The 12,457-nt window shown below is 49.9% G+C and overlaps 1 protein-coding gene across 1 annotated transcript in view; it reads left to right on the top strand.

Annotated features, from left to right (window-relative positions):
* The window catches only part of CUX2 (cut like homeobox 2), a 226,122-nt gene that overhangs the window by 173,659 nt on the left and 40,006 nt on the right, over window positions 1–12,457 (top strand). The window contains exons 5-6 of the mRNA XM_023516848.1: window positions 7,855–7,989; window positions 11,342–11,465. Coding sequence (XP_023372616.1) covers window positions 7,855–7,989; window positions 11,342–11,465 — 259 coding nt within the window. The remainder of the gene's footprint in view (window positions 1–7,854; window positions 7,990–11,341; window positions 11,466–12,457) is intronic.

Genomic DNA, 12,457 nt, shown 5'->3' with positions numbered 1-12,457 from the left:
CCTACTTGGGAGGCTGAGGCAGGAGACTCGCTTGAGCCCAGGAGTTGGAGGTTGCTGTGAGCTGTGATGCCATGGGCACTCTAAGATAGGGAGATAGCTTGAGGCTCCATCTCAAAAAAAAAAAAAAAAAAAGAACACATCACTTCCCATTGCTGGTAGGATGAATCCCCATCCATGTCATCAAGAGAGGGGCTTTGGGATCTCCCTGCCCATGCATCCACCATCTCCCCCAACTCTACGCCAGCCCCTGGGACCTGGTGTTAAGTCCTCAGGTCACACTTTGCATGGATTTCTTCCAGCCATCAGCCCTTTACACAGGCAGTGCCCTCCACCTGAAACTCTTCCCACAGATCCCTCTGCTCCCCAACGGCACCCCTAGCTCTCTGTCACTTGCTCAGAGAGCTCTTTCCTGACCCCCCACCTCAAGGTGGGGCCAGATCCCTTTTGAGATCTGTGTTGATAAAAAAACATTCTCCATGTTCCTTCTAAGCACCTTTGTAAAGAGCACCATCTGTCATCCCCACTGGGATGTTGGCTACGCAAAAAAGGGCTCTTGTCCATGTCATTCACGTTGTACCCCTCAGCAGACAACCAACTCATGCTGAGTAAAGCAGGTACAAGGACTCTGAGCTCCCCAGCAAGCTCTGCTTGCTTCAGACTCATCCCTGTGTAATGTCCCAAGATCATACCATGGGCTTCACATCTATAGGGGAGCAACTGTGTTTATCCCCATTTTGAAGATGGGAAAACTGAGGCTCTGAAAGGTGAAGTGGTATTCATGTTTTGGCTTGTATTCTCTAGGAGGCAGATGCCAAGATGGCATGAGATGTGCCAGGGATTAATTATGGGAGGCACTCATGAAAGATAAAGGGGAGTGAGCAGGAGAAGACAAGGACACAGGTCTGACACCTGGGAGGAGTGGGGGTCCTGGAGAGGATGGGTCTCAGGCTGCAGCACACTCTAAGGTCTCAGCTAGGCAGGGAGTCCCAGAGCAAGGTGCACTAGTCAGCTCAGGCTCCCATAAAGAATGCCACAAACCAGGTGGCCTAAACAAGGGAAATTTATTTTCCCTCAGTTTGAGAGACTAGAAGTCCAAGATCAAGGTGCCTTCAAGGTTGGTTTCTGGGAGATCCTGTCTTCCTGGCTTACAGATGGCCACCTTCTCTCTGTGTCCTCACATGACCTTTTCTCTGTTTGTGCACAGAGAAAGAGAGATCATTGGTATTTTTTCCTCTTACATGTCTACCAGTCTGGTCAGTTTTGGATCCCACCTATATGACCTCATTTAACCTTAATTGTGTCCTTAAAGACCTTATCTCCAAACCCAGTCACATTGGAGGTTAGGGCTTCAGCATATGAATTGGAGGCACAGGGTCACAGTTTAGTCCATAATATGATTGCCGGTTCCAGCATTGGCCAGGACTACCCCACCATGCTCAGCCTTGGCTGGGAACATGGGGCCACCTAGGAAAGAGAGCAGCACTCATGTAGGGTCTGCCAGGTGCTGGGCACTGTTATTTGTGGCTCAGTGTACTCACATTAGCCCTACACAGCCCTGTGCAGTAGGTCATGTGGTTATCTCCTTTTCACTGATGGGGAAACTGAGGCATAAGAACCCTACGTGACTTTCCATGATGGTGGTACACCTAGGATTTGACTTCCAGCCTCCAAGCCTGGCCCCTTCTCTGTTTCTCCAAGGTGGCTTTAGGAATTTGGAATATTCACAATGTTTTCACCTCTGGTATCAAGTTAAACAATGAAAGTATTTAATAATCACCTTCCCTGAACATCCCAGCTCTAAGGGATAGGCCTAGGGCCAAAAGCCCTCACCTCAATGGAACCATGCCCCTATTTGTTGATGCCTGGTGTTGAGTGTGTGCCTGGAATATACTTGTAGTAGGAATTTGGAGAAGAGAGTCCAGAAAGGTCAGTGCACTGTCTGAGGTCACAGGGCTAGATGACAGAACCAAGAGAGCCCTCAATCTCTTGCTTCTGGTCTAATGATAAGAATTTAAGGCCCCTGTGCCCTGTCTCCTGGCCCAAGAGACAGTGGGGAGGCAGTTCCACAGCAAAGCTGAGACATGAAAGTTGGTCCCCTGGAGCCTCCTTGAGAATAATCCTGCTTTTTTTTTTTTTTTTTTTTTTTTTTGACAGAGTTTCACTATGTGGCCGTCGGTGGAGTGCTGTGGCATCACAACTCACAGCAACCTCAAACTCTTGGGCTTAAGCAATTCTCTTGCCTCAGCCTCCCAAACAGCTGGGACTACAGACACCTGGCTATTTTTTTGTTGTAGTTATTTGGCAGGCCCGGGCAGGGTTTGAATCCGCCAGCCCCAGTGTATGTGGCTGGCACCCTAGCCACTGAGCTACAGGCACTGAGCCAATCCTTTTATCTTTTACTGATATCTTTTACTTATGTGTACAGGTACTGTGCTAACTGCTTTACATAACTTCAGTCATCAAAGTAACCTTGGTGTAGATGCTATTAGTGTCACCATTTTATAGAAGGGAAAACAGAGGCTCATAGAGTAAAATGCTTTACTGAAGACCCCACACTGAGTGAGTGACAGAGGTAGGATTCAAACCCAAATGACTCTGCCCCCAGAGCTATGCTCCAAGCTCACCTCCCAACTCCCGCTCTCACTCTGATCAAGTTTCTACTGAAGCCAGAAGGGCTTTACCCTTCTGCAACTCAGAAGGGCCTCTGAGTTATATGCACTAACCTCTAATTGCCTCAGTTATTCAGCAAACATTATTATGCAACTGTGCCAGAAAACAGGATAGGCTTTGGGGGCCTCTTTTCTCCTCCTGGCTCACTGAGGAGAGTCCATCCTTCTGATGGCTTCCTATCCAGGATGCCCTGAGAGTCAGCCCAAACTAAGCTGGACATTTTCCTCCAAGCCTATGATACTGTCCAGGAAAGCCTGGGTATACCTGGCCCCCACACTCTCTTTTGAGCATTTCTCCTTGATTCTTTTATTAATTAGCCCAGATTTTATCCAGCCTTGAAACAAACCTATTGGACCAATGATTTCTTGGGTCTCCCTTGGTTAAAATCATTTAGCAGATGTATCAATCAGAACTCTTTAGTGACATGCAGCAGAAGCCAACTCTGGCAAAGCTTTAAGCAGTTTATTAGAAGGTCGAGGGTGGTGGAGAATGGTGAGAACACCTGCTCAGATAGGGCCAGAGCCCTGTGAGCTGCATGAGGGATTCAAATTACCAGGGTAGCACACCTGATTGGCCAGCCTGAGTTAGGGTTAGGGTTCCTTGCCAGGGGAAGGCAGGACATCTTGATTGACAGTCCCTTGGGAAGCTGACAGGAAATCAAAACCACATGTCCACTCTACCCCACAGAGAGATCTAACAGCTGAGCCATGCAACCCTCCCCCCTTCCTGAAAATACTGAGGCTAACACACAAACCATCCACACAAGAATCTTTAGGACAGGCTCGGCACCTGTGGCTCAAGCGGCTAAGGCGCCAGCCACATACACCTAAGATGGTGGGTTCAAATTCCCAGCCCAGGCCTGCCAAACAACAATGATGGCTGCAACCAAAAAATGGCCAGGCGTTGTGGCGGGCGCCTGTGGTCCCAGCTACTTGGGAGGCTGAGGCAGGAGATTCGCTTGAGCCCAGGAGTTGGAGGTTGCTGTGAGCTGTGATGCCATAGCACTCTACCCAGGGGGATAGCTTGAGGTTCCATCTAAAAAAAAGAAAAAGAATCTTTAGGACAGAGTCCCAAAGCTATTTGACAAATGCCCCCCAAGGAACTCTGATGTGTCACCCTGCTGAAGAGCCAGAAGGAACACTTGAGGACCTCCAATTATCCTGCCAGGTGGGGCCAGCTTGCCTGAATTTTGGCCCAGCCTTTACTGCCTCACCCTAGGGAAGTGACCATCCCCTGTGCCTCAGTTTTTCAATCTGTGAAACAGATATAATATTGCCTGCCTCACAGCATCATGGTGAAGAGTGAATGGACTCTGATCCACACAAAGGGCTTTTGTCTCTTGGGATTCAGTTGCAGCCTGATTTTGGCTAGGTGTCTGAACACCACCCTCTCAGATCAGAGAACCAGGAAGGCACAGTGGGGGAGGAAGAGGTCCAAAGGCCCATGTCAATCTTGCCCCCAACTCTGGCAGTCTTCAGGGACATCATTGGACCCCACTGTGTACTGGGAGAGTCTGGATAAATTGATCACATAGATCCCTCCCCAGGATGACTTTCTAAGCTGGAATCTTTCTTATCTGGAATCCCCAGAATTAACTTAGTTCAAAGCAAGATTATTGGTTTCTGAGTCAGCTGGGGACTGATACAAACATGGGAAACCATACCCTCCCCTCAAGGCTCCACAGCATCACCTTGTGGACAGCAACTCCCAGAATGCCATGAGCCTGGGTAGCAGCAGCAGCCAGCACGTAGCAAACCCTACTCTGCACCTAGCACTGTGTAATTCTCCCCATCCTTAGAATCGCCTTACACATGTAGCCCCATTTTACAGATGAGGAAATGGAGGCTCCAAGGGGCTGACTGGCATGACCAATTAGAGTCAGAGTGGACATCTAATCCTTAAATGAGACTGTGTCTCTTGCTATCTTTGCTAGTCTTCCCAATAATTCCTGGGAAGTAGGAACTGGTATATTTTCTGCATTTGATAAATGAGGAAACTGAGGTCCAAAACCCCATGAGATTTGAATCCCTAACTGGATATTGGATTCTGTGAGCTCAATGACTGTTCTACACCATATTAGCACTTGGCCACCTGAGGGCAGCCTACCCCCGGTCCGAGCACATGAGCCAGCAAGGAATGACCCATAGGGTCTCAGAGCAAAACAAAACAATACCTAATCCCTGTAAATGGGGTGAATGACAGACATCCTGTATTACTCAAGCATAATCATTTGACTTGGAGGGCTCACCGCCAGCCCAGCTCCTGGGCCACCAGCCGGATCTCGCCCCTCCTTGGAAGTAGGGTAAGCCCTCCACGGCCTGCTTGGCACCGTAGCCTCCTGTGTTTATCTAACTTCCCTGACCCTGGCAAGCGTGCGTCGCCTTTTCTTCCTTTCTCAAAAACCAGGACACAATAGGAAGCGTTTCCTTGAACTTATTAAAAAATCCAGACTTGTAAATTAATTTGTTCGTGTTGTACAAAGGCAGTGCAGATGGACTCATTAGCATGCACACAACAAATAATTATAGATGAATTTTTAGCTGGCCTGCCTAATGCGCTTGCTGGGTTAATTATGTCAATGTATAATTACATCAGCCCGGGGAGACATAATGGCATCCCCTGCTGAGCGGGCCCTGCCTAATGACGGGTGTGGGGGCTGCTGACAGAGGGAAGCTGCCACACAGTGCCATACACCTGCTTACCGCGGCACAGGCGCCCATTGTCCAAGCCTCCCGCCACCTACGCAGGCAGCAGAAGAATAAAACAGAGAGGCCACCTTGTTCCAGCCAGACCTGAAAGCCCTACATGCAGGCACTGCCCCATTTTTTCCATCAGCAAATATTTATTGCACATCAGGCTGTGTGCTGGGTACAAGGAGTCCAGTAGGGGGGAGGAGAGGAGGCAAAAGCAGGTGTAGTCCTGGTCCTCCCTTGTGAAGTTTGCAGACCAGTGGGAGTTCATCAGGTAGACCTGCAAATAACCACACATTATAACTGCAGTGGGTGCAATGAAGGAAAGGTGGACAGTGGTGACTAGCAAGGACACTGACTAGTCAAGGAGGGCTTCCTGGAAGAAAGTAGCATTTGGAAAGCCAGTGTGGCTAGAGCTCAGAAAGATAGGAATAGCTTCTGTTTGTTCTCATCTGACCAAGTGTCAGGTGCCATGGGGTACTGTATGTGGATCTTCATCATAGCCCCATGCAGTCACTATTCTTATGGTGAGGCAGAGAGAAGTAGAGTTGCTTTCTAAGGTCACACAGCAATCTAAAGAAACTAGTCCGGCTCAGCGCCTGTAGCTCAAGTGGCTAAGACGCCAGCCACATACACCTAAGGTGGTGGGTTCAAATCCGGCCCAGGCCACCAAACAACAATCATGGCTGCAACCAAAAAAAAAAAAAAATAGCCAGGCGTTGTGGCAGACACCTGTGATCCCAACTACTTGGGAGGCAGAGGCAGGAGACTCGCTTGAGCCCAGGAGGTGGAGGTTGCTGTGAGCTGTGATGCCATGGCACTCTACCCAGGGGGATAGCTTGAAGCTCTGTCTCAAAAAAAAAAAGAAAGAAAGAAACAAGTCTGGATTAGACTAGGGTCCAGGGGTGTCTGACTTCAGAGTCCATGCTCTTAATCCTGCTGCTGCCTGGCAGGGACAGTGGCCAAGTGCATGCAGGCAGGAGACTTGGGAGAGGGGCAAGAGGAGATAAGACTGCGGCATATTAGGCCTGGACCAGATCCCAGATCCCTCGGTCCAGGTGGAGGACCCTGGCTTTTCTGGGCCCCACAAACACTCTCTGCAGCTGCTGGGTCTGGGATATGCACATACTAGGACCGGAAGAGCAAGAGACCCAGATCCTGCTCTCACTTTCACTACACAGGTCCCCTGGCTTCTCTGAGCCTCAGTTTCCCTGCCTGTAAAAATGAGTTAGACCCAAACCAGCCACCAGAGGCTACTGTAAGGATCATGGCAGCCCCTTCCTATGGACGGGCTTTTAACTCAGAAGGCGTCACAGCCATACCAGCCTCTGGAATTTTCTAGGTGTTATTGGTTCCTGCCCCAGATGGAGAGTTGGGGGAAGTCTCATGAAAGGAGTGGACTGCCCCCCCCAAGTGGAAGGAAGAGAATGTGCTTGCTGGGCAAGGCTGGGAAAGGGAACCAAATTCTAGGCAGTGGAACCTGCATGTTCCTCACCTTTTAGTAACTGGGAAATTAGCAGATGTCTTCCATCCACATGTGTATTTTGCCCCCCAGAAAAGCTGGTATTTAATCTATAGCATATGCCACAAGTGATGGTGTTCTCATCCAGGTCCGCTGAGCAGCAGCCACCAGGAACTATGTGCACAATAAAAGATACCACTGGGGGGAATAGGCAACTGGGCAGCTGGCGGGAAGCATCCCAGACCACCACACAGCCTAAGGAAGCGCTGAGTAAAGCCATGGGGACATCCTCAAGCCAGAGTTGGCCCTCAGACCAGTCCTGCCTCAATATCCCTGGTGCAAGCAGGCATTGTCAGAGGAGGTTGACATCCGAGTATAGCATCTAGATCCTTGCCCAATGAGGGTCGCTCTGACTGGAGGTCTGCAAGGCTCATTCTTCTGGCCACCACAGATGGCCATGAGATTCTTGATTCATAAAATCAAGAAAATGCAGTTAGGGCTGCTGGGCGTGGTGACTTAGCCTGTAATCCTAGCACTCTGGAAGGCTGAGGCAGGTGGATTGCCTGAGCTTACAGGTTCAAGACCAGCCTGAGCCAGAGTGAGACCCGTCTCCAAAAGCAGCCAGGCATTGTGGTGGGCGCCTGTAATTCCAGCCACTTGGGAGGCTAAGGCAAGAGAATCGCTTGAGCCCAAGAGTTTGAGGTTGCTGTGAGCTATGACTCCACGGCACTCTCACTAAGGCCAACAAAGTGAAACTCTATCACCAAAAAAAAAAAAGAAATAAAATGCAGTTATTGTTACAGTTATTAGAGTTGTTATTTCCAGCTAGGCAGGACACCCATCCCATGGGGACAGCACATGCTCCCTCACACAGGAGCCTGCAGGAGGCCGCTCCCTTGTAAAGCAGAAAGTCCACGTTGCTCCCCAAAGCCATCAGGGTGACTCCAGATGAGAGACCAGTGAGAGACCCACAGCCTGAGTCTGGGTGTCCCATCCACAGGGCCCTCACCACTACATCCTCTCTCTGCGCAGACCCCGTGCCTGTATTTGAAGCAGCACGCAGCCTAGACGACAGACTGCAGCCCCCCAGCTTCAACCCCAGCGGGCAGCCCCGGAGAGACCTCCACGCTTCGTGGAAGAGGAACCCAGAGCTCCTCGGTCCCAAAGGTACTGACAAGGTCTTCGTGGGATGTCCATAATGCATGGCTCGGCTGAGATCTTCAGCAGGCAAACTCGGCCACCCTTGAGGGGTTGAGGGAGGGTGGCAGGGAACTGGGCTTTATCATTTGGGGTGAGGAACAGATAAGGTAACACTACTGCTATAACAAATGAACCCCAAATCTCAGCTGAATCCACTGAAGGATAGGGAGGTTGCAGAAAATGTTCCATACTATCACGCAGGGACCCAGGCTTTGGAGGACCTGCAATCTTCAACACATGACATGTAGCGTCACAGTGAATGTCAACATCCATCTCTTCCAACAGGCAGAGAAAGAATGTGGAGGTCACACTGAGGTTTATAGGATACAAGCCAGTAAGTGGTACTCATTGCTTCCACCCATACCCCATCAGCCAAAAGCACAGCTGCAGTCACACCTGCTGAAAGGAGCCTGGGAAGTGCGTCCCAGCTGCATGTCCAGAAAAGGACACAGGATGCTGAGAGCACACAGCACTGTCACAGCCAAGGGTGTGGGGAAAGATGAGCTGAGCGTTAAGGATACTTGAGCTGGGCGGCACCTGTGGCTCAGTGAGTAAGGGCACCGGCCCCATATACCGAAAGTGGCAGGTTTGAACCTGGCCCAGGCCAAACTGCAACAAAAAAATAGCCAGGCGTTATAGCAGATGCCTGTAGTCCCAGGTACTCAGGAGGCTGAGGTAAGAGAATCTCCTAAGCCCAAGAGCTGGAGGTTGCTGTGAGCTGTGATGCCACAGCACTCTACCAAGGGTGAGAAAATAAGACTGTATCTCTTAAAAAAAAAAAAAAAAAAGATACTTGAGCCAATCACAGATTTAGACAAAATCCCATTTCTTTCTGCCTCTAAGTATCTAAACTCAGAACTTCTGGCTGTGGGCGCTTAAAGACCTGGAATCTTTGTGTTGGAGCCTAAGGGGGCACTATGTGATGGTGCCTTTGACTCTCTAAGTTTGGGATTAATTAAGAGCTAAACTTGAGGGAGTCAGTGGTGGAAACCAGAGCCTAATTTCCATAAGGCAGGATGGAGATCCAACCTGGGGCCACATGAGCTCCTCCTGGAGCCCCCAGGACCCTGGGGCAGCAACTGTGAGGGCCAGAGCAGTGGCAAAGGGCGGGATAACACAGCTTCCCTTGGAAAGCCCAGCCTGGTGGTGACCCAGGGGTGCCCCCACACACAGAGAGGATGGACTGGGTATGGCAGGCTACTGTGAGGAAGATGACCTCAGAGGGGCCAAGCCAGGCATGGCCATACTTCCCCATCCCCACCTGTCAGAAAAGTCCTCCTAGTGAGAAATGGGCAGAAGACACATATGTTTCACCAAGAAGAAAACACAAGAAGAGACAAGCAACGTGGCCAGGGCTGTCCTCACCAAATCACAGCCAGCAGTTCACAAGTCCAGTGATGCCAGGGATTGGCCAAGGTGTGACATGACAGGACTCTTATCTGCTGCTGCTACTTTGGAAAATAGTCTCTAGGAAGATTCCAGATGGGCCAGCTAAGGAGGCAGCACATTTGCTGCCCAGTGTGTATCCTTGGAAAACTCACGCTGTCCCAGAGACAGGGACAAGAATGGGCTAGCTGGCTTGGCAACTGTAGCTCAGCGGCTAGGGCGCCAGCCACGTACACCAGAGCTGGTGGGTTCCAGCCCAGCGTGGGCCTGCCAAACAACAATGACAACTACAACAAAAAATAGCTAGGCGTTACAGTGGGTGCCTATAGTCCCAGCTACTTGGGAGGCTGAGGCAAGAGAATCACTTAAGCCCAAGAGTTTGAGGTTGCTGTGAGCTGTGACACCACAACACTCTACTGAGGACGACATAGTGAGACTGTCTCAAAAGGGAAAAAAAAATGGGGCTAGCTGCAGTCGCTGTACCATGACTGACTGGAACAAACCAAATGTCCAGTGGCAGGAGACTGGATAAAGAAAAGGCATATTCACACAGTAGAATCTTGTATGGCCGCACTCATAGCAGATGAATCTTCAGGACTAGAGGACCTCATTGAGCACAACACCCTTTCAAAATAGTCAAGAAACTAGCAGACTTTAAAATATGTGTTTAGGTATAACTATATATAGTGCATAGGTTTTATAATGATAAAAACTTTTTAAAGCAAGAGAAAGATGAAGTTCAGTATGGCAGCTACTCAGGTGGGTGAGGTGAGGGCTCTGCAAAGGGAAGCAGCAAGCGTGCGGTGGAAGCTGTTGCTGACCTTCTGATTTCACACCAGGCCCTGTCCAGGGCACAGGGACACAGCTGGGGGTAAAACAAATGAAAAAGCTGCTTTATGGTGATAACTTTCTAAAAGGGGAGACTGATGGCAACAAATGGATTGGGAAAATATACGGTATGTCAGAAAACTCAGCCCAGTTTCAGTTCCCATCCTGCTCAGTGACCAGCCCCTGAGTATTCTCTCCCCTCCATTGTGACTTCAGTGTTCATCCCCAGGACAGATCACCTCAGAGCCTGCCCAGGTGGCCCTGCCACGTGGTTGCACCTGCAGGTGAGGTGGGAGATGAATGAGGGGCCACGTGTGTTCCCTCAACAGTGGGAGGGGAAAGCAGTCTGGCAGCTTCTCAGTAAGTGAAACACAGACTTACCATAAGACACAGCAATGCCACAGATGTACCCCCAAAGAGCAGAGAACAAACTCCCGGGCCAACTCAAAATAATTCAAATATCCTTTGACAGATGAATGGGTAAACACTGTCCAGTCTGTCCGTACAGTGGAATATTATTTGGACATAAAGGGAGATGAAGTTCCTACAACCTAGGTGAATGTTGAAAACATTATGCTAGTGGACGAAGCCGGACAAAAGGACACATAGCATATGATCCCACTGATGTGAAATACCCAGAATAGACTGATCCATAGAGACAGAGTAGATTAGTGGTCACCAGGGGCTGGGAGGAGGGGAAAACAGAAAGTTGTTTAATGGTTGTGGGGTTTCCTTTTGGGGTGACGACAATGTCCTGGTTGCACAAAATTGTGGGCATATTAAATTATCACTTTAAAATGGTTTTAAAGTGGTAAAATGGTAAATTTTACATTACATATGTTTTACCACAATTTTTTTTTTAAATAAGGCAGAGAAGACTTGAGCTGGCCTGTGGGTTTGTGGGTATGCAATCTGAGGCTGTGGTGACAGGAACTTGACCTGTGTGCAGATATGGAGCCTGCGGGGCCTAACAGCTCTGTCCTTTCCAATGCCCAAGTCTGGGAAATTGATCAAAATCGATGATGAGCAGGTTTGCAGGAAGCTGCTGTGGCTGTTCCGTTGCTCTCTGAGCAATGGGTGTTTTCTCCTCTTTTTCTTCCTCCAGAGCAGAGAGAGGGGGCGTCTCCTACTGGGCCCACGCTGACCGACGGGAGCCGCCTCCCAGGCATTCCCGGGAAAGCCCTCCTGACAGAAACCTTGCTGCAGAGAAATGAGACAGAGAAACAAAAGTGAGGGAGGCTGAGGGACAGAGGAATGGGGGGGGGGGCGGGGGAATGGGTTCCATGGCCCCACTCTGCTGGGAGGTGGGATCAAGATAGTCCCCTACCCAGTTAGGAATTCCTGCTTCAAGGAATCTGGGTGCAGGAAGGGGTGAAGGCCTTGGACTCTGGAAGGCCTGGGTTCAAGACCACTGCAGGAGCTCAGTGGCCCTGCACAAGTCACATCACCCTTCTGAGTGAGCCTCAGTTTCCCCACCTGGCAAATGGAGCCAATAGTGGTACAGTAGTCAGCATGGCTCCAGGGAAACAAAGCCAATACGATAGTTTTTTATTATGAGGTGTATTTTGAGGACCTAGCTCACACAAGCGGGGGCTGGCAAGTCCAAATTGGTAGCAGAGTTGTCTTCCTCAGGCTCCCTCGCCAGACTTTCAGCTGACTGGGTAAAGCCCGCCCACATGGTTGAGGATATTCTCCTACATGTCTGCTGACACAGCACTGACGGTCACCATTGGTGTCCACTCCTGGTCTGCGGGAGGGAGACCAGGCTGCACCTGTCAGTGCTTAGCTCAGTCTCACGTGAAGGAGCATGTCAGGGAACATCTAGGGTGGCATGTCAGGGCAGCTTTATGGAGGTCATGACATTTCTCCTTTCATTCATTCACTACTTCGTCCTGCCTTCATTACACATCTATGGAGCCACCAAGTGTGTTCCAGAACCTGGGAAACTCAACAGTGACAAAACAGGCCAAGCCTCCTCCCCTCCTGCAGTTTCCTTTCTAGTAAGGAAAACACAAGAATAAACAAAATAAATACTTGGCCGATCCGCCATCTGCGGTGGAACCGCCACCAAGATGCAGATTTTCGTAAAAACCCTCACGGGGAAGACCATCACTCTCGAGGTTGAACCCTCGGATACGATAGAAAATGTGAAGGCCAAGATCCAGGATAAGGAAGGAATTCCTCCTGATCAGCAAAGACTCATTTTTGCTGGCAAGCAACT

This window comes from Otolemur garnettii, unplaced genomic scaffold, assembly GCF_000181295.1.
Source record: "Otolemur garnettii isolate 467f Iridium unplaced genomic scaffold, OtoGar3 scaffold00099, whole genome shotgun sequence".
In the NCBI taxonomy this organism is placed as follows: Eukaryota; Metazoa; Chordata; class Mammalia; order Primates; family Galagidae; genus Otolemur; species Otolemur garnettii.
Note: the sequence above shows the minus strand (reverse complement) of the source record. Positions and strands in the feature narration are given on the sequence as shown.